This window comes from Protomyctophum parallelum (assembly GCF_964188405.1).
Source record: "Protomyctophum parallelum genome assembly, chromosome: 4".
In the NCBI taxonomy this organism is placed as follows: Eukaryota; Metazoa; Chordata; class Actinopteri; order Myctophiformes; family Myctophidae; genus Protomyctophum; species Protomyctophum parallelum.
Window position 1 is genome coordinate 57469125 of NC_139700.1, and position 20940 is coordinate 57490064.

Sequence of the window (20940 nt, forward strand, 5' to 3'; positions counted from 1 at the left end):
GAGCTGAAATAACATTGAGCGGTGGTGAGTAAAAACAGAGAGAAGGGCTGGAGCGGTGGTTTGCTCTTCACCGCGGCTCAGTGACGTCATGTTGTAGTTCGGTGGTCACCTCAGTGACGTCATGTTGTAGTTCGGTGGTCACCTCAGTGACGTCATGTTGTAGTTCGGTGGTCACCTCAGTGACGTCATGTTGTAGTTCGGTGGTCGCCTCAGTGACGTCATGTTGTAGTTCAGTGGTCACCTCAGTGACGTCATGTTGTAGTTCGGTGGTCGCCTCAGTGACGTCATGTTGTAGTTCAGTGGTCACCTCAGTGACGTCATGTTGTAGTTCGCTGGTCACCTCAGTGACGTCATGTTGTAGTTCAGTGGTCACCTCAGTGACGTCATGTTGTAGTTCGGTGGTCGCCTCAGTGACGTCATGTTGTAGTTCAGTGGTCGCCTCAGTGACGTCATGTTGTAGTTCAGTGGTCACCCAAACACCGAAAATCCAGACTATGTATGTGAGCCTTTACGGGTCCATTTGGTGAGGGTTAAGGTCCATTTGGTCAGGCTTAGGGTCCATTTGGTCAGGGTTAGGGTCCATTTGGTCAGGGTTAGGGTCCATTTGGTCAGGCTTAGGGTCCATTTGGTCAGGGTTAGGGTTACGGGTCCATATGGTTAGGGTTAGGGTCCAAATTAAACATTTAAAACTAGTGGTGGGTTTAATGTGTTCGGGAGTGAAACTGTTTAAAAGAGCCCAGGACGCACACACACACACACGCACACACACAATCACGCACGCGCACAAACACACGCATGCGCGCGCGCACACACACACACACACACACACACACACAGTCTTGGTCATGTGACTGTACAGATTTAAATGTATCATAAATGAAGAAAAAACAGTATTTTCTTCTACTGTAAAATGAAGAGTTGTTTTTTTACTCTCAGGACTTCAAAAAGGAAAAGGGTCTCCAGTTTGTGATTGATGTCGACTTGGTCCAATCAGAACTCCTATATGTGGGGTCCATTTGGTTCCTTTGTAGACCTGTAAGGGTCCATTTGGTTCCATGTGTTACACTCTCAGAGTCACAGACCTGTAAGGGTCCATGTGATTCCATGTGTTACACTCTCAGAGTCACAGACCTGTAAGGGTCCATTTGGTTCCATGTGTTACACTCTCAGAGTCACAGACCTGTAAGGGTCCATTTGGTTCCATGTGTTACACTCTCAGAGTCACAGACCTGTAAGGGTCCATTTGGTTCCATGTGTTACACTCTCAGAGTCACAGACCCGTAAGGGTCCATTTGTAGGCGGTCCCTGGACCTTGCATTGAGAATCATGTAATTGGTTGAACCAGGTTGCCACTCGTCTTTTTATTGTTGGGTTAAAAAATAAATCTGTAAAAATACTAGTTTATTTAAAATACTAGCTACTAAAGTATCTAGTATTTAAAATACTAGATACTTTAGTAGCTAGTATTTAAAATACTAGATACTTTAGTAGCTAGTATTTAAAATACTAGATATTGTGACTAGAAGGGACCCTTTATTGTCTTATTTGATTCGTTTAGATTTATTTTGTTGAATATAAATAAATAACCACTAATTGAAGCCCATGGTTTTACCTGGTGAAGGTTGCAGCTAAATGGTTTTCCCTGCTTTAGGTGCAGGTAAATGGTTTTCCCTGCTTTAGGTGCAGGTAAATGGTTTTACCTGGTGCAGGTAAATGGTTTTTCCTGCTTTAGGGACAGCTAAATGGTTTTACCTGCTTTAGGGACAGCTAAATGGTTTTACCTGGTGAAGGTGCAGGTAAATGGTTTTTCCTGCTTTAGGGACAGCTAAATGGTTTTACCTGCTTTAGGGACAGCTAAATGGTTTTACCTGGTGAAGGTAATGCTAAATGGTTTTACCTGGTGAAGGTGCAGGTAAATGGTTTTTCCTGCTTTAGGTGCAGGTAAATGGTTTTTCCTGCTTTAGGGACAGCTAAATGGTTTTACCTGGTGAAGGTGCAGGGAAATGGTTTTACCTGGTGAAGGTACAGCTAAATGGTTTTACCTGGTGAAGGTGCAGGGAAATGGTTTTACCTGGTGAAGGTACAGCTAAATGGTTTTACCTGGTGAAGGTACAGCTAAATGGTTTTACCTGGTGAAGGTACAGCTAAATGGTTTTACCTGGTGAAGGTACAGCTAAATGGTTTTACCTGGTGAAGGTGCAGGGAAATGGTTTTACCTGGTGAAGGTACAGCTAAATGGTTTTACCTGGTGATGGTGCAGGGAAATGGTTTTACCTGGTGAAGGTACAGCTAAATGGTTTTACCTGGTGAAGGTGCAGGGAAATGGTTTTACCTGGTGAAGGGGGTGGAGCTTCATATTGTGTCCATATATGTATGGTGTACAGATGGAGGGGGGGGGGGGGGCGGGGCTTCGAGGCTAGGCGAGTCTAGTCCGGAGGTTATCCACGTTGTAAAAGTTGTACAGTACTTTCTGGAGAAATTAGCATTTCATTTGAAAATGAAATTACATTTTTGATACGTCTTGTTTTATGTTTTTGTATCTAATTCAGTCAGAGTAAATTGTTCAAAGATGTTCATAATATGTGACAAAAAAAATAATAAAATAAAAAATAACTGCTTTTCCTCTTAAAGGACCACTTCACCCATTTCCAAGCTATCTTCATATAATTGGTGGAATATGATGCACAGGGTTAGGGTTAACCCTAGCCCGTTGATAAAGATCATCATCGGACATATTGTACCGTGTTTGTTTACATGCTCGTTAGCCACATGATTGACAACGACGTCACCTGATTTGCTACTATTTTGATTTATATTGGTTGGTGTGAACCAATCACTGAAGACTGCCGCTTTGGCAATGCCCATCCCAGTTAGGCTGCTTTCAGTGTGAAGAATGAAGTGAAACCTTAATGTAGTGTCGAGCTAACTTCATGCTAAACCTTAATGTAGTGTCGAGCTAACTTCATGCTAAACCTTACTGTAGTGTCGAGCTAACTTCATGGCTAAACCTTACTGTAGTGTCGAGCTAACTTCATGCTAAACCTTAATGTAGTGTTGAGCTAACTTCATGCTAAACCTTAATGTAGTGTCGAGCTAACTTCATGCTAAACCTTACTGTAGTGTCGAGCTAACTTATTGCTAAACCTTACTGTAGTGTTACGCTAACTTCATGCTAAACCTTACTGTAGTGTTACGCTAACTTCATGGCTAAACTTTAATGTCAAGCTAACTTCATGGCTAAACCTTAATGTCAAGCTAACTTCATGGCTAAACCTTAATGTCGAGCTAACTTCATGGCTAAACCTTAATGTCGAGCTAACTTCATGGCTAAACCTTAATGTCGAGCTAACTTCATGGCTAGTCTGTCGGGCTATTAATTAGGACCAGTTACACGAAGATGGTTTGAAAATGGTTGAAGGTATTTAGGCTTTTAAGTTATTTAATTTCTCTGCTCGTTGAAATGGAGTTATCTTCACCATCGATAGTTTAGTATAATTAGGTGGAGTTCGTGTAATGTTTTCATTTCCTGTGTTTGTTATCTTGTGGCATGGTTTGGTTTGGCAGAAGAAATGAACAATAACCTGTACATTTTACTTTGTTTTAATTTCCTAGTCTTGGTAAAAAAAAAATGAAAAAAGTGGGGGGGAAGGTTTTTAGATAAACGTGTTTAACTGAAATGTCCAAATTGAGTTGAAAATGTTGTTGGGTGACGTTGTGGTCTGGGTTAGGGTTAGGTTAGTCTAGCCTAACCCTAAATGTTAGGGTTAGGTTAGTCTAGCCTAACCCTAAATGTTAGGGTTAGGTTAGGTTAGTGTAGCCTAACCCTAAATGTTAGGTGACGTTGTGGTCTGGGTTGGGTTAAGTTAGGCCCCAAAACTACTCTTAGGGTTAGGCTTAGTCTAGCCTAACCCTAAATGTTAGGGTTAGGCTTAGCTTAGTCTAGCCAACCCTAAATATCAGGGTTAGGCTTAGCTTAGTCTAGCCTAACCCTAAATATTATGTGACGTGGTAGGCCCCACAAACTACTGTTCACTGGTTAGGCTTAGCCTAGCCTAACCCAGTTAGGCCCAGCTAGGCTCAGCCTAACCCTGTCTTTAGGGTTAGGCTTAGGCTAGCCTAGCCTTAGGCTAGCCTAAGCCTAACCCTCCACTGTGTTCTATACAGTATCGCACATTGTTGTTCACTTTGAACATTTTTACTAAAGTAAAAAAGGAGAAAAAAAAGAAATTTTAAATTGTATTGTGCAAAGAGATGTAATTTTTTGGAGTACTTGAAATGCATTAATTAAAGACTCGTTCAAAAAGAGCTGTTTGTTGTTTGTAGTTAAAGACTCGTTCAAAAAGAGCTTTTTGTTGTTTGTAGCTCTGAACAGCTAACGGAACCTAGGCTACACAAAAGTGCTCTCACGACTCCAGCTGGAGACCCAACTCAGCCCTACTTTGACTATGCTTGCAGCTCTTGGTTCTCAAACATCTCTATGACAGACCAAGCTACAAACCTCACAAAACAAACTACAGGAGATAACTAAAATAACTGCTCTGTATTCGAGTAGAATTCAGATATTGTTTTTGTACCAATAAATATGCAGGCCTTCAGTGTACATTGTGTAGATTAATTTAACAGATGTATAAAAACCTTAAGTATACACAAAGCCTTAAGTAAAACCTTAAGTATACACACAGCATACTTCTTAATCATTTCTCCAACACAGCGAGCAGACAGAATCCTAGTTTACTGCAGGGTAAGTCAAATCAACGCTCATCAAATAAACACAGATGCAACAATAACTCTTTAATATCAGGGTCGGACCAAATCATACAAAACTTAATACACACAAAAACATGTATTCCTCTTTTACATTATCATACTCACAGCGGCCTGAATGAGTTCTCCATGGAAATACAACAATGCACTTCACCTTTAACACTATGATTTAACATGAACCCACATACAGGAAGTAGCCTAATAAGGGAACAGGAACCAGGAGAGACAGGAAGTAGGAAGTATATGAACAGGAAGAGGAAGAGGAAACCAGCAGGGCTCAACATACAGAGAAATGTATACGTTTAACAGGAAGTCAATACAACTCTAACGTTACTGAGCAACAGACAGGAAGTTAACACAACTCTAACGTTTACTGAGCAACAGACGCGTACCGTTTCATATGTACACAATGTTAATATGTCATATTTAGTATATGTACAGAATGTGTATAGTCACAATAAGTAGGTATGTACATCATATGAGAGTGTTTGGACTCATCCAACGTTCACCAGAGAAAACACGTAGACTAATGTACTTCACAGAAAACGACCTTACTTTAGTTATGGTGTTGTCGTCGTGTCGCGTCGCGTCGTGTTGTTGTTCTGTTGTGTTGTTGTTCTGTTGTGTTGTTGTTGTGTTGTTGTTCTGTTGTGTTCACCTTAGGATCCAGTGAGTGAGTTTTCTACTACATTAAACCTTACTGTGTGTTGGCTGGTCTGTATATCTAGTTTCTAAAATGATGCTTTTTATTTGCTGTAGTTCGTTTGTTCTTTTAGCAGAACAACATGCATTCTGAAGCATGTTCAACATGTTCTATTATTCTATAGCATGTTGTTCCTTCAGAATAAAGGTATGTTCCCTGATATTCTAAAGCATGTTCAACATGTTCTATTATTCTATAGCATGTTGTTCCTTCAGAATAAAGGTATGTTCCCTGATATTCTAAAGCATGTTCGACATTGATCTGAGCTCAACTTCCCAGACGTTCTTGATCTTTCAGAATAAAGGTATTTTCCCGTTCTGAAGCATGTTCCTTCAGAATAAAGGTATTTCCCTGTTCTGAAACATGTTCCTTCAGAATAAAGGCTCCCACTGCCTCCCAGACGTTCTGAAGCATATGTTGTTCCTTCAGAATAAAGGCTCCCAGACGTTCAGCTCGTGCAACATTAACCCTTTTGATCCTTCTTGTTATTTATTGCTCGTTAAGGTTCCTTCAGTGAACATGGTTTCAGTTTGCCAAAAATGTTCACTATGATCTTAAACAACAGCCATACAATAACAAAATAAAGGTATAGAGTAGTGAAGTTCTGACTCCTCCCACTACCCCCCCCCCCCCCCACAGTGCTCTATAAACGAATAAAATAATAAAATAATAAATATAAAATAATACAATAAAGGCCATGGGACGACACAGAGGAACACATACATACAGTATATATACAGTATATACTAACACATACATACATACAGTATAGACTATACTACTAGTATATACTACTAGTATAATATACTGCTAGTATATACTAGTAGTATAATATACTGCTAGTACATCAGACTCACACACAAATGTATCTGTACAAAAAACAACTGAAAAGTCAATAAATATCACATCATCACAATCGGACGAGACGACTCACAAAACACAAGCATTCAGATCTATAATAAAACACCGTATTGCTCTATGAACCCTAGATCGGTTCATACAGTAATACAATAATTATTATTAATAATCCATAATTATCTATAGTTATCTTAACACTGTATTTACTGTATGAACCTCCTAGAATTCAAACGTTTTCACTTTCAGCTGGTACGTAGCAGAGGTCTCAGTTCATTATAGAAATCATTTCATAGAATATTCTTTCTCACAAGTATCACATCTAGTCATGAAATTATACACCGACAGCCACACAAAGTATTCCCTCTCCTGGTGCAGTACAAGTACGTGCTGTACTTGTGTACTCTGCTGGTACTAGTAGTTGTACTTGTAAGGAATGGTAATGGTAGGAGAAATAGTCAATGGGAAGAACAACCGTTAACCCATTCTGACCTGAGATCAGATTCTAAAAATGTCCATTACATCCTGACAGTTTCATTATTAACCCATTCTGACCTGAGATCAGATTCTAAAAGTGTCTTCGATTTTTCAAAAATAGCAGACCTACAAGCTCGTATCGCGCCACTCGGTGGCGCGATACGAGCTTGTAGATCTGCTATTTTTCAATAGCTAAAGCATAACATGATGCCCACACCAAAATGGGTGCCCGGTCAGAATGGGTTTAACGGTACGATACTAAATTAATCATTATGGTACGACACTAAAGCAGATCTGTCCTACAAAACTACGATTGTGGAGGATCCCGAAAGGTCGAATTAGTCTTTGGGATTTTTGGAGGATTAACAATTACCTGGAGAACAGATATAGAATTAGTGTAATGTCACATATTTTACAGTATCTCGTTTGGCTGAGCAGTTAAACACTTTTAAACGTGTCTTTTGTAGTTACTGCACTGCACTCTGCTTCTGTAGGACAGTACAATGATAAATGTATTACATAACATAATATGTATGTTATATATATGTAGACTTATATGGTCATAACATATACATATATGTATATATTATATATATGTAGACTTGGTCATACCTTATATGGTCCTAAACTTTCTCCCAGGTGGACAATGATAAACTCACTGAGGACAAACGGACATCATTAATATTATTATTATTATTATTAAACATTCATTCTGTGTGATAAAGATAAAAGATTTAACCAGATTTAAATGTTTTCTCACATGTTCTGTTCAGGCCAGTTATTGACCAACCAGTGTTGGGGGAGAATGACCTCATTGGTAGCATGTCTTATAGGGGCTAACGTTTAATTCCCTTAGACGTTGCACTAAACATTTAACAAAGTGTAAACGGTAGCAATCAAAGACGACGTTCACAATTAAGCAACCCTGTGTACTTTTCAACAGCATTTAGAATGTTTCGTAGTAAGTCTTTAAAGTCAGTATAGATTAGAAGATAATCCTAGATGAACGAGCTGATAGTTTAGCTACAATCTATATGTCTTTATGTACTGTACACTGACATGGACTATTATATATATAGAGAGTGCAGATGTCTGACGTCATTTACGCTTCCTACCTGGGTTGGGTGTACCCAACAGGTAGGGGTACACCCGGTTGGGTGTACCCCTCTGGGTTCCCTGTGGGTTGGGTGTACCCCTCTGGGTTCCCTGTGGGTTGGGTGTACCCCTCTGGGTTCCCTGTGGGCTGGGTGTACCCCTCTGGGTTCCCTGTGGGTTGGGTGAACCCCTCTGGGTTCCCTGTAGGTTGGGTGTACCCCTCTGGGTTCCCTGTAGGTTGGGTGTATCCCTCTGGGTTCCCTGTGGGTTGGGTGTATCCCTCTGGGTTCCCTGTGGGTTGGGTGTACCCCTCTGGGTTCCCTGTGGGTTGGGTGTACCTCTCTGGGTTCCCTGTGGGTTGGGTGTACCCCTCTGGGTTCCCTGTGGGTTGGGTGTACCCCTCTGGGTTCCCTGTGGGTTGGGTGTACCCCTCTGGGTTCCCTGTGGGTTGGGTGTACCCCTCTGGGTTCCCTGTGGGTTGGGTGAACCCCCCTGGGTTCCCTGTGGGTTGGGTGTACCCCTCTGGGTTCCCTCTGGGTTCCCTGTGGGTTGGGTGAACCCCTCTGGGTTCCCTGTGGGTTGGGTGTACCCCTCTGGGTTCCCTGTGGGTTGGGTGTACCCCTCTGGGTTCCCTCTGGGTTCCCTGTGGGTTGGGTGTACCCCTCTGGGTTCCCTGTGGGCTGCGTGTACCTCTCCGCCCCATATTCTGAATTCAGACTTTTCTTTTATCTCGTCAAATAAGTATAACCGTGTTCCAAAAGTGAACAAACTGTCCCGATGGTTTTATGAACACTCAAAAGCGATGGCGAGAACATGCTAATGTTTACTGCAAAGAAAAGAAACGGACTGAATCAAATATGAACGATACAGAGACACCTCCCCGACAATATCCCGTCCGTGGAGACGGTTTGTTTGTCTTCGGACCACAATGCTTATATGAGACGATTCTAAGATGAGCCTGAGATGTTCTGCTCCACAGAGAGATGACTGCTGCAACCCAGGCCATGAAGAGCGAGTGACGTCAGGACTTCTTTCGGTACTCTATTAACAATGAGCTCCTATAAATGTAAGTACCGTCATCGCTAGGGGACACATCGCTAGGGACACATCGCTAGGGACACATCGCTAGGGGACACATCGCTAGGGACACATCGCTAGGGACACATCGCTAGGGACACATCGCTAGGGACACATCGCTAGGGACACATCGCTAGGGGACACATCGCTAGGGGACACATCGCTAGGGACACATCGCTAGGAACACATCGCTAGGGAACACATCGCTAGGGACACATCGCTAGGGGACACATCGCTAGGGAACACATCGCTAGGGACACATCGCTAGGGACACATCGCTAGGGACACATCGCTAGGGAACACATCGCTAGGGGACACATCGCTAGGGACACATCGCTAGGGACACATCGCTAGGAACACATCGCTAGGGACACATCGCTAGGGGACACATCGCTAGGGAACACATCGCTAGGGACACATCGCTAGGGACACATCGCTAGGGACACATCGCTAGGGACACATCGCTAGGGACATATCGCTAGGGAACACATCGCTAGGGACACATCGCTAGGGACACATCGCTAGGGACATATCGCTAGGGAACACATCGCTAGGGACACATCGCTAGGGACACATCGCTAGGGACACATGCATCAGTAAGCAGGAACAACTGAAGAACCTGGAGGTCTGGCATGGTGACGTTGTGAGGTCCATGGTCTCGAAGCATCGTCCCTGCTGTTGGTTACATTATGATGGAGTTCTGGTAAATTCTTGATCCTCTTAAACTGATTGGTATGACGGTGTTAATATGGAGTTGTTGTCCAGTAACCGTCCTATCTGTTTTATAATAGTGTAATATGGTGTTGTTGGTTCGTCTCTCTCCCACCTTGCTGTCTCTCTCTCTCTCTCTCTCTCTCTCTCTCTCTCTCTCTCTCTCTCTCTCTCACATGCCTTCGTCGTAGTTGTAGGTGGGAGTCTCTCTCTCTCTCTCTCTCTCTCTCTCTCTCTCTCTCTCTCACATGCCCTCGTCGTAGTTGTAGGTGGGAGCCTGGGAGTACTGCTGTTGGTTCTGGCCCTGGTTCTGCGTCATGGCGCCCTGCGCGGCTCCCATGGCGGCCTGCTGCGCTGCCTGCTGCACGTGAGGGTTCTTCCAGGCTCCGGTGGTCCACTCCTCCTGAGCCTTGGACATGCTGCCCCCGCCGCCCCGGTAGAAGTTATGGACCTGAATGGACACAGGATAGAAGTTATGGACCTGAAGAACACATGAAGTTATGGACCTGAAGAACACATGAAGTTATGGACCTGAAGAACACATGAAGTTATGGACCTGAAGAACACAATCTTACCTTAGTTAAAGCGATAAAGGGGGCACAGTGAACACCGGTATGTTAGGGTGGATTTGGTTAACAGAAGGTTAAAGGTAATCTTACCTTAGTTAAAGCGATAAAGGACAGTGTCGCCACAGCAGTAAACATGATGGTAGGAATCAGCATCACGACAGCAGAACCGATGTTGGTGCTGAAGAAGGTGATGGTGGCCAGCCAGCCACTAGAGGGAGACAGAGCACAACAGGGTCAATTAGTCTATGTTGAATTGTTTAATACAATTAGATAGGACTGTTCTGAATATCGTCAATACACAGTCAGGCACCACGTAGGTAGAACCTTGTTAAGCTCACTAAGGGCTAAGGGTTGTTAGCTGCTCACTAGGTAGGCTAAGGGTTGTTAGCTGCTCACTAGGTAGGCAAGGGTTGTTTGCTGCTCACTAGGTAGGCTAAGGGTTGTTTGCTGCTCACTAGGTAGGCTAAGGGTTGTTAGCTGCTCACTAGGTAGGCTAAGGGTTGTTAGCTGCTCACTAGGTAGGCTAAGGGTTGTTTGCTGCTCACTAGGTAGGCTAAGGGTTGTTTGCCCACCACTAGGTAGGCTAAAGCTAAATTCCAATACCACAACTTTCACACTCGCTCACTCTCCTCACGTCTTCCACTCGCTCATCGGCTCCGCCCCCAGCGAGGAGGAGGGGAGGAGGAGAGGATTCCATGCGAGGACAGAGTGGTGGTCGAATTTTCCTCTAGAATCGGAATGTACTACGCTGTCATTTCAAAGCGACGGCACATTCCGTGATCACTAATGACGTGTATCAATTAAAATTCAATTCAAAGGGCTTTATTGGCATGGGAAAACATATGTTTACGTTGCCAAAGCAAAAGTGGTGGAACAATACAGTGTCACACAGCTGGATGACTGGAACTCCGAACAGAGCCGTACAGTCTACAGAATAGACAATTCATCATTTTGTGCATGTAACCGAGGCCAATGTGTGTATTGGTAACATGTGCAAGGCAAGGCTATTTATTCCTGAAATAGTGAATAAGCGCCAGGATGCGCACACGTATAAATCACCCCCCCTCTTCCGACGGTCTTTGCAAATAACGGACACTATAACAGGAATAGTCTCTCTGACTTACATATTCAGTTCAGTCCACATATAAATAAATACATTTTTGTCACCGTCATTCATAGCAGTCTGTGCATTCAGGCATGCACAGAGATAAATTAACTATAGCTTTTGAGGTGCGCACAATATAGCCGGCCTAATTTATATATCCTACTTTTATTAAGCTTATATCACACAACGCAATAAAGCCAGACAGTTGCTTGTTGTGGTCCTTTCACTTTCACATTATGTAGGCACAGTGCGTGCATGTGTGTGTTGGGTCAGCGACTCAGCCGGCCGGTGGATGGGGTGCATAGTATCAGGTTTCAAGCAGTGTTTTTTTTTTTTTAAGATATTTTTTTGCGGCTTACGCCTTTTATTGGTTTTTTGAAGGGACTGACAGGAAACGGGAGAGAGATGGGGGAAGACATGCAGTAAAGGCCGTGTCGGGCTCGGGAGTCGAACCCGCGGCACACTGCGACTGGATTACCAGTCGGGTGCCCAGACAGTTACGCCACCGCCTGGGCCAAGCAGTGTTTTCTGAAGCCACATGTGGAGGAGGCGGACTTATGTCACTGGAGAAGAAAAAAAAACATGTTCACGTAATGCGGAAATCCGCTGCGAGGAGACAAAATACCCCACCGAGCCTGCACCTGATGTACACTCGCTCTATGCGGTCTCGGAGAGCCCACTCGGCTCCTCCACTCGACTCCACTCTCCTCCTCGATGGAGCACTTTAACAAATGGAACGTTAACCATTTCCGGGTCACGCTGGAATGACCCCGAGTGACCGAGTGGGAGTGAGCGAGTGGCCGAGATTTTGGGTATTGGAATTTAGCTTAAGGGTTGTTTGCTGCTCACTAGGTAGGCTAAGGGTTGTTTGCCCACCACTAGGTAGGCTGAGGGTTGTTTGCTGCCTGTAGTTTTAACTAATATAAGTTGTTACAGTAGTTAGGTTGGCAGGCTTTTGTTTTGCTACTAACTCCAAGTTAATAATAATCATAATAGTCTCACCACACTCCCCAGCCAGGTATAATAATAATAATAATCATAATAGTCTCACCACACTCCCCAGCCAGGTATAATAATAATAATAATAATAATAATAATAATAATAATAATAATAATAATAATAATAATAATAATAGTCTTACCACACTCCCCAGCCAGGTATAATAATAATAATAATAATAATAATAATAATCATAATAGTCTCACCACACTCCCCAGCCAGGTATAATAATAATAATAATCATAATAGTCTCACCACACTCCCCAGCCAGGTATAATAATAATAATAATAATAATAATAATAATAATAATATTAGTCTTACCACACTCCCCAGCCAGGTATAATAATAATAATAATAATAATAATAATAATAATAATAGTCTCACCACACTCCCCAGCCAGGTATAATAATAATAATAATAATAATAATAATCATAATAGTCTTACCACACTCCCCAGCCAGGGATTCCAACACACTGGATAATACTGATCACAACCTGAGCCATGAAGACGAAGAAGAACGCCATGTAGTTGAAGGAGCTGTCTGTCCTGAAAGACAATAATATGTAATAATAATAATAATGTAGTTGAAGGAGCTGTCTGTCCTGAAAGACAATAATATGTAATAATAATAATTAATATGTAATAATAATAATAATGTAGTTGAAGGAGCTGTCTGTCCTGAAAGACACAAAAATCCACATCAGATTCCAATCTGGATCTGGCACAGATCTGATTCAGACTGGATTCAGCTGCCAGTCTGAACACAGATCTGATTCAGGCTGGATTCAGCTGCCAGTCTGAACACAGATCTGATTCAGACTGGATTCAGCTGCCAGTCTGAACACAGACCTGATTCAGGCTGGATTCAGCTGCCAGTCTGAACACAGATCTGATTCAGACTGGATTCAGCTGCCAGTCTGAACACAGATCTGATTCAGACTGGATTCAGCTGCCAGTCTGAACACAGACCTGATTCAGACTGGATTCAGCTGCCAGTCTGAACACAGATCTGATTCAGGCTGGATTCAGCTGCCAGTCTGAACACAGATCTGATTCAGACTGGATTCAGCTGCCAGTCTGAACACAGACCTGATTCAGACTGGATTCAGCTGCCAGTCTGAACACAGATCCGATTCAGGCTGGATTCAGCTGCCAGTCTGAACACAGATCTGATTCAGACTGAATTCAGCTGCCAGTCTGAACACAGATCTGATTCAGGCTGGATTCAGCTGCCAGTCTGAACACAGAAGTAAGAAGTATACTTACTTAAAGGCCTTGTAGATGGTCTGAACCAACATCATATTAATAGTATACTTACTTATAGACCGTGTAGATGGTCTGAACCAACACATATTAATAGTATACTTACTTATAGACCGTGTAGATGGTCTGAACCAACACATATTAATAGTATACTTACTTAAAGGCCTTGTAGATGGTCTGAACCAACACATATTAATAGTATACTTACTTAAAGACCGTGTAGATGGTCTGAACCAACACATATTAATAGTATACTTACTTAAAGACCGTGTAGATGGTCTGAACCAACACATATTAATAGTATACTTACTTAAAGGCCTTGTAGATGGGTCTGAACCAACACACGTAGGAACACGGCGTAAACAGGATCAGCCACAGGATGGCCATGCCAAAGTTGGTGGCTCCGCCCCCGCCACACATCCATGCCAGGCAGCCAATGAGATTCACTGCCAACGTAGCGCTATTCACTGTTGAACAGCAACACGTCATCAAAGACAAACCCAGCATGGATATCGTCTCCGTCATATATATATATTTTTAATTAAAATCACAGTTTTGGAACCGACAGAAACCACACACATATATATATATATATATATATATATATATATATATATATATATATATATATATATATATATGGTTTCTGTCGGGTCCAAAACTGTGATTTAAATTAAAAAACAGCTAAAATATCAGATCTACAAGCTCAAACGGCATTGCTTTGCTTTGTGTTTCGAGCTTGCAGATCTGCTACTTTTGATGCTTTTGTGTGACGCTGTATTACTACTGCTAAAGTCTATGGATCTAATACTGTATTACTACTGCTGTTCTAGAGTCTATGGATCGAATACAGTATTACTACTGCTGTTCTAGAGTCTAGGGATCTAATACAGTATTACTACTGCTGTTCTAGAGTCTATGGATCTAATACAGTATTACTACTGCTGTTCTAGAGTCTAGGGATCTAATACTGTATTACTACTGCTGTTCTAGAGTCTATGGATCTAATACAGTATTACTACTGCTGTTCTAGAGTCTAGGGATCTAATACTGTATTACTACTGCTGTTCTAGAGTCTATGGATCTAATACAGTATTACTACTGCTGTTCTAGAGTCTATGGATCTAATACAGTATTACTACTGCTGTTCTAGAGTCTAGGGATCTAATACAGTATTACTACTGCTGTTCTAGAGTCTATGGATCTAATACAGTATTACTACTGCTGTTCTAGAGTCTAGGGATCTAATACTGTATTACTACTGCTGTTCTAGAGTCTATGGATCTAATACAGTATTACTACTGCTGTTCTAGAGTCTAGGGATCTAATACTGTATTACTACTGCTGTTCTAGAGTCTATGGATCTAATACAGTATTACTACTGCTGTTCTAGAGTCTAGGGATCTAATACTGTATTACTACTGCTGTTCTAGAGTCTATGGATCTAATACAGTATTACTACTGCTGTTCTAGAGTCTATGGATCTAATACAGTATTACTACTGCTGTTCTAGAGTCTATGGATCTAATACAGTATTACTACTGCTGTTCTAGAGTCTATGGATCTAATACAGTATTACTACTGCTAAAGTCTATGGATCTAATACAGTATTACTACTGCTGTTCTAGAGTCTAGGGATCTAATCATGTATTATTTCAGAACTTACATTTAAGTTCAAGTTGTAGAACCTAGAGGTGAAAATGTAACACATGTAGTTATGATTGAACTAAATGTAACACAGTTTGTAGTGATAATGTTCAGCAGGGTTTCTGTGTGAGAGCGCTGAAGGTAAACCTGATAATGTTCAGCAGGGTTTCTGTGTGAGAGCGCTGAAGGTAAACCTGGGTTTAACTAAATGTAACACAGTTTGTAGTGATAATGTTCAGCAGGGTTTCTGTGTGAGAGCGCTGAAGGTAAACCTGGGTTTAACTAAATGTAACACAGTTTGTAGTGATAATGTTCAGCAGGGTTTCTGTGTGAGAGCGCTGAAGGTAAACCTAATGATAACCTAAAGGTAACCTAATGTTCAGCAGGGTTTCTGTGTGAGAGCGCTGAAGGTAAACCTAATGATAACCTAAAGGTAACCTAATGTTCAGCAGGGTTTCTGTGTGAGAGCGCTGAAGGTAAACCTGATAATGTTCAGCAGGGTTTCTGTGAGAGAGCGCTGAAGGTAAACCTGCCACACCAGATTGTTTACATGAATAATATTTTGGGTAAAACAACGTGTGGTTGACGCTGCATAAATGTCCGGGTGGCAGTGGAGGGGTTAACAATTGGAGCTATAAAGCTGTTTTCACACAATCACACATTCCTGGAACGTTTGTCAAAACACATAGTAGATCTATAAATACTCACATATCTTTTTTAAATATTTTTTTTATCCCACAATATTGTAACCCAATTGTTGTCACCTGCGGTGCCAATTGCCCATAAACTGTAATCCTGGGCGTTGCTCTCCCTCTGCAAACCTGGGGAGAGCCTCGAACTGAGCCCCAACCTGGGGTGAGGCAGTATAGAGACCAGGATTACTGCAAGGCCCTCTCGCCAAGTCCACCTAGAGTATGGGTTATTCCCCGGTGGGAATAGAACCCATGTGAGGGTCACATGGTCTCCCCATGTCCCTTAGGGTAGGTACCCTCACATGTTCTCCCCGTGTCCCCTAGGGTAGGTAGTAGGTACCCTCACATGTTCTCCCCGTGTCCCCTAGGGTAGGTAGTAGGTACCCTCACATGTTCTCCCCGTGTCCCCTAGGGTAGATACCCTCACATGTTCTCCCCGTGACCCCTAGGGTAGATACCCTCACATGTTCTCCCCGTGTCCCCTAGGGTAGATACCCTCACATGTTCTCCCCGTGTCCCCTAGGGTAGGTACCCTCACATGTTCTCCCTGTGTCCCCTAGGGTAGGTACCCTCACATGTTCTCCCTGTGTCCCCTAGGGTAGATACCCTCACATGTTCTCCCCGTGACCCCTAGGGTAGGTACCCTCACATGTTCTCCCCGTGTCCCCTAGGGTAGATACCCTCACATGTTCTCCCCGTGACCCCTAGGGTAGGTACCCTCACATGTTCTCCCCGTGACCCCTAGGGTAGGTACCCTCACATGTTCTCCCCGTGTCCCCTAGGGTAGGTACCCTCACATGTTCTCTCACATAAAGCATGCAGTAATCCTTGTCTCTAAACTGCAACATACTCACAGACCACGGTGTTGGCCTGATTGTAGACAGTACCTAATAGATAGTAGATCTACAAACACTCACAGATCCAGAGATAGTAGAGCTTCTTGCACAGACCACGGTGTTGATCCGGGATCTCGTTGAAGTCCTGGTAGAAACACGGCCTCAGTGGGATGAACCGCGGCAGGGGAGGGAAGTTGTTCTCTGTCCCAAAAAACAACACAGTTTATGAGTTTAACACACTCCTGATCCACACTTTAACAGACTCCTTATCCTCACTTTATCACACTCCTTATCCTCACTTTAAAGGTATATCCAGTGATTTAACTTAATTCAAATATCACTTCTTTTTTTGTTTTGTTGTGATAATCCTCCCTACTATATATAGAGTTCCTCCCTGTCCCCAGTTAACCCCTGGGGGTCAAAAAACCCTAGGTTTTTGGAAAGGTGGCCCAGGCTTCAGCCAATCAGGATAAAGGTGGCCCAGGCTTCCGCCAATCAGGATAATAGAAAGGGGCCCTCCGCCAATCTTGATGCTGTTGGCCTTTCGCATGTTGGGCGTGGGCGTGGCAATGGAATAGTCAACAAAACTCCCCAGCCGCGTGGTAGCGCGCCGCGTCCTGTTGGTGTTGCCGTGCGGCTATGGCGCGCGGCAATACTGTGCCGCGGCGGTATGCGCGGCGGTCGCAGACGGTGTGTGTCGGGCTTTCCATTGCCACGCCCACGGATAGCCGGGTGGAGGCCGCGCGGCAACGCCTGGAAAATAGAACAGCGGTGCATCGGCGCGGCAGGCGAGGCGTGACCGCGCGCCAGGGCGCGTCGGACGCAGCCGGTGTGCGATAGGTTAATTGAAAATAATGTAGGCGGCTGTGTCCGCCGCGCGGCGACGCACGGCGGACACAGACTGTGTGTGGTGGGCTTTACCTGCCATGGCAGTCAGTCTTCAAAACCGACAGCTTTATTAGTCTCCACAGCTCAACAGAACAGCTGTGGACACACACACACACACACACACACACACACACACACACAGAGAGAGATACAATGATGTTTCTACAATACAGCATAATCCTGTCATCACTATCCAACATGATGCTCTTTGATACAATAATAATAACACTATTCTATTCATACGACAATAATTTCATGATCATTAGCATGCATAAACCCATCCTATATTTATACAGGACAATAATGATATGATCAAGATTATACTGTGTAGCATCATTTGTATTCACAGTATGTAGAATGGGTACATTGTATTATTTCACAGTGTGTAGAATGGGTACATTTCATTGTATTTCACAGTATGTAGAATGGGTACATTTCATTATATTTCACAGTATGTAGAATGGGTACATTGTATCATTTCACAGTATGTAGAATGGGCACATTGTATTATTTCACAGTATGTAGAATGGGTACATTGTATCATTTCATAGTATGTAGAATGGGTACATTGTATCATTTCATAGTATGTAGAATGGGTACATTTCATTATATTTCACAGTATGTAGAATGGGTACATTTCATTATATTTCACAGTATGTAGAATGGGTACATTTCATTATATTTCACAGTATGTAGAATGGGTACATTTCATTATATTTCACAGTATGTAGAATGGGTACATTTCATTATATTTCACAGTATGTAGAATGGGTACATTTCATTATATTTCACAGTATGTAGAATGGGTACATTTCATTATATTTCACAGTATGTAGAATGGGTACATTGTATCATTTCACAGTATGTAGAATGGGTACATTTCATTATATTTCACAGTATGTAGAATGGGTACATTTCATTATATTTCACAGTATGTAGAATGGGTACATTTCATTATATTTCACAGTATGTAGAATGGGTACATTTCATTATATTTCACAGTATGTAGAATGGGTACATTGTATCATTTCACAGTATGTAGAATGGGTTCATTTCATTATATTTCACAGTATGTAGAATGGGTACATTTCATTATATTTCACAGTATGTAGAATGGGTACATTTCATTATATTTCACAGTATGTAGAATGGGTTCATTTCATTATATTTCACAGTATGTAGAATGGGTACATTTCATTATATTTCACAGTATGTAGAATGGGTACATTTCATTATATTTCACAGTATGTAGAATGGGTACATTGTATCATTTCACAGTATGTAGAATGGGTACATTTCATTATATTTCACAGTAGTGTGCAGTATCCATTTTCAATTAATCACAACATTTAAATGTGTGATAAATTATCAAGCTATGATACAAGCATTCTATTTATAGTGTTCTCATCAAGGTGGTGGACTATGGCCTCCATCCCCCCCCCCCCCCCCACGAGGCTAAATGCTGTTTTCACCCAGTATTTAATGTAACGTTGCTGAATCAATAGAATAATTACTATAGCCTGTATAGGGACGTCATTACACTGATAATGTAATGATTTCATTAGTCTGCAGTCAGACAGACAGATCGAGGGATCGAGCAGTGAATGAATGGATGGGATTCAGAATGCAGAGACACAGCGACGCTGATCTGAAGGACATCCTATTCTCTCAACATCACATCTATACCCACACGTTGATGTCAAATAAAGCACAATTAGAAACAGAGAGCAGATGGTTTATTATTATTATTATTATTATTATATAGTGTTATTGTGTCCTGATGACGGCGCAGAAAACAGATGATTATTAAACCTTATAATAATCACAGACAGAGGCGTCTATAGAGCAGGCTAGCTGGCGTCCTTCAAATCTCTGTTGTTTTTTATCTGCTATTTTAATATCCACCAACGAATGCATCATAATTAACATGCGCGGATGTGACAGTGATTATGTATTATTACTACCATGAGTTACTATATTCATCGGGTTATTAAATTCGGCATTAATCCAAAAAAAATCCAACTGTGACAAAAACGAAAAAGGCAAAGAATGAATTCCTCTTACCTGCCCTAGATGTGCTTTAAGCGGTGCTTTAAGATGCGTCTGTTGGCTGCATTATAGTATTAATAATCTATTGAAATGAAATATAAATCTAAATAAATCAATCCTTCTTCACCGAGCGAGCGGTTGGGAGTAAATGTCACGTGACGCGCACAGACCTGCCAGTCAAGGCGTTACACTGACAGTAGTGCCCTGTGGAAAGATGTGACGCCAGGGCATTGGAATCTTAAAGTATTAGTTCTTTCTTTAAGGTTTCTTTTTAAGCCCACATAATTATATTCTTATATTCTGACAGCTGATTTCATAATGGTAATAATTTAAAAGGTGGTCGTTCTCATTCTCTCACTCTGTATAACGGAACAGCGACCCCTGGCGTCACAACAAGCGTCAGGTCACAGGGTTGGGTGTAACATCCCCACAGCTCGTTACGTCTGTCACGAAGCTCCGCCCCTTCCGACCTCACGGCTGCTGTCCATGGTGCTGAAAGTAACGGGGTACATTTACTCAAGTACACTTTTTGTTTTGTTTTAGCAAATATTGTACTTTTACTATAATAATAATAATAATACTATAATAAGAGTACCATAGTATCCACTACACGTATTTGAAAACTTTAGTTACTTTTTAGATTCATTGTTCCAAAAATATGCATTACCCATTTCAGCCCTATATAGATTGATTGGTTCATTGATTGATTGATTGATTTATTTATTTATTGAAGTATTAATTAACAGTTTGCATAATTACAGTATGCTACATTTCAAGCAGAACTCAATACAAAGACTGTTAACTGTGGACCATAAAGCATAAACTAGGGACTAAATTATTTTCGCTCCTATGCCACCAAAATGTGGAACGCCCTACCAACAGTCATTAAGACATGTGAATCCCTTGACTCCTTCAAAACCGCTCTCAAAGGGCACCTACGGACGGCTGCAATTCGAAACTGGCCCCCGGAAAATCTGAATCACCCCCCCCCGCACCCCCATTTCCCCCTCACTGTATATGTATCTTTTCCCTTTTTACCTCCTTTATGATGAATTCCTGTTCTGTTCTTTAGCTACATAGAAGTGTCTATTTGTCTCTAAATGTTTTGATGAATTGAGCATGGTGAACCCTCTTGTAAACAAGTGTAATGTGTCGCCCACTCACAGTTAACAGTCTTTGTATTGAGTTTGTGCTTGAAATGTACTG

At 42.1% G+C, this 20940-nt stretch overlaps 1 protein-coding gene and 1 long non-coding RNA gene across 2 annotated transcripts; one reads left to right on the forward strand and one right to left on the reverse strand.

Moving 5' to 3' along the window:
- Positions 1-1483: 1483 nt before the first annotated feature.
- LOC310857440 lies at positions 1484-4339 on the forward strand. Its single transcript, XR_014569134.1, has 4 exons — positions 1484-1621; positions 1681-1709; positions 1762-3840; positions 3934-4339. It is a non-coding gene; the product is annotated as an uncharacterized lncRNA (long non-coding RNA).
- Positions 4340-9922: 5583 nt separating this feature from the next.
- Positions 9923-19870, reverse strand: scamp5a (secretory carrier membrane protein 5a). The gene is made up of 7 exons (XM_083764210.1): positions 19750-19870; positions 17719-17781; positions 16879-16998; positions 13933-14089; positions 12804-12905; positions 10342-10459; positions 9923-10133 (listed from the first exon to the last, which is right to left on the reverse strand). Exons 2-7 carry the CDS (start codon positions 17723-17725, stop codon positions 9927-9929), a joined length of 711 nt encoding a protein of 236 aa, XP_083620336.1. The 5' UTR covers positions 17726-17781; positions 19750-19870; the 3' UTR covers positions 9923-9926.
- Positions 19871-20940: the final 1070 nt, after the last annotated feature.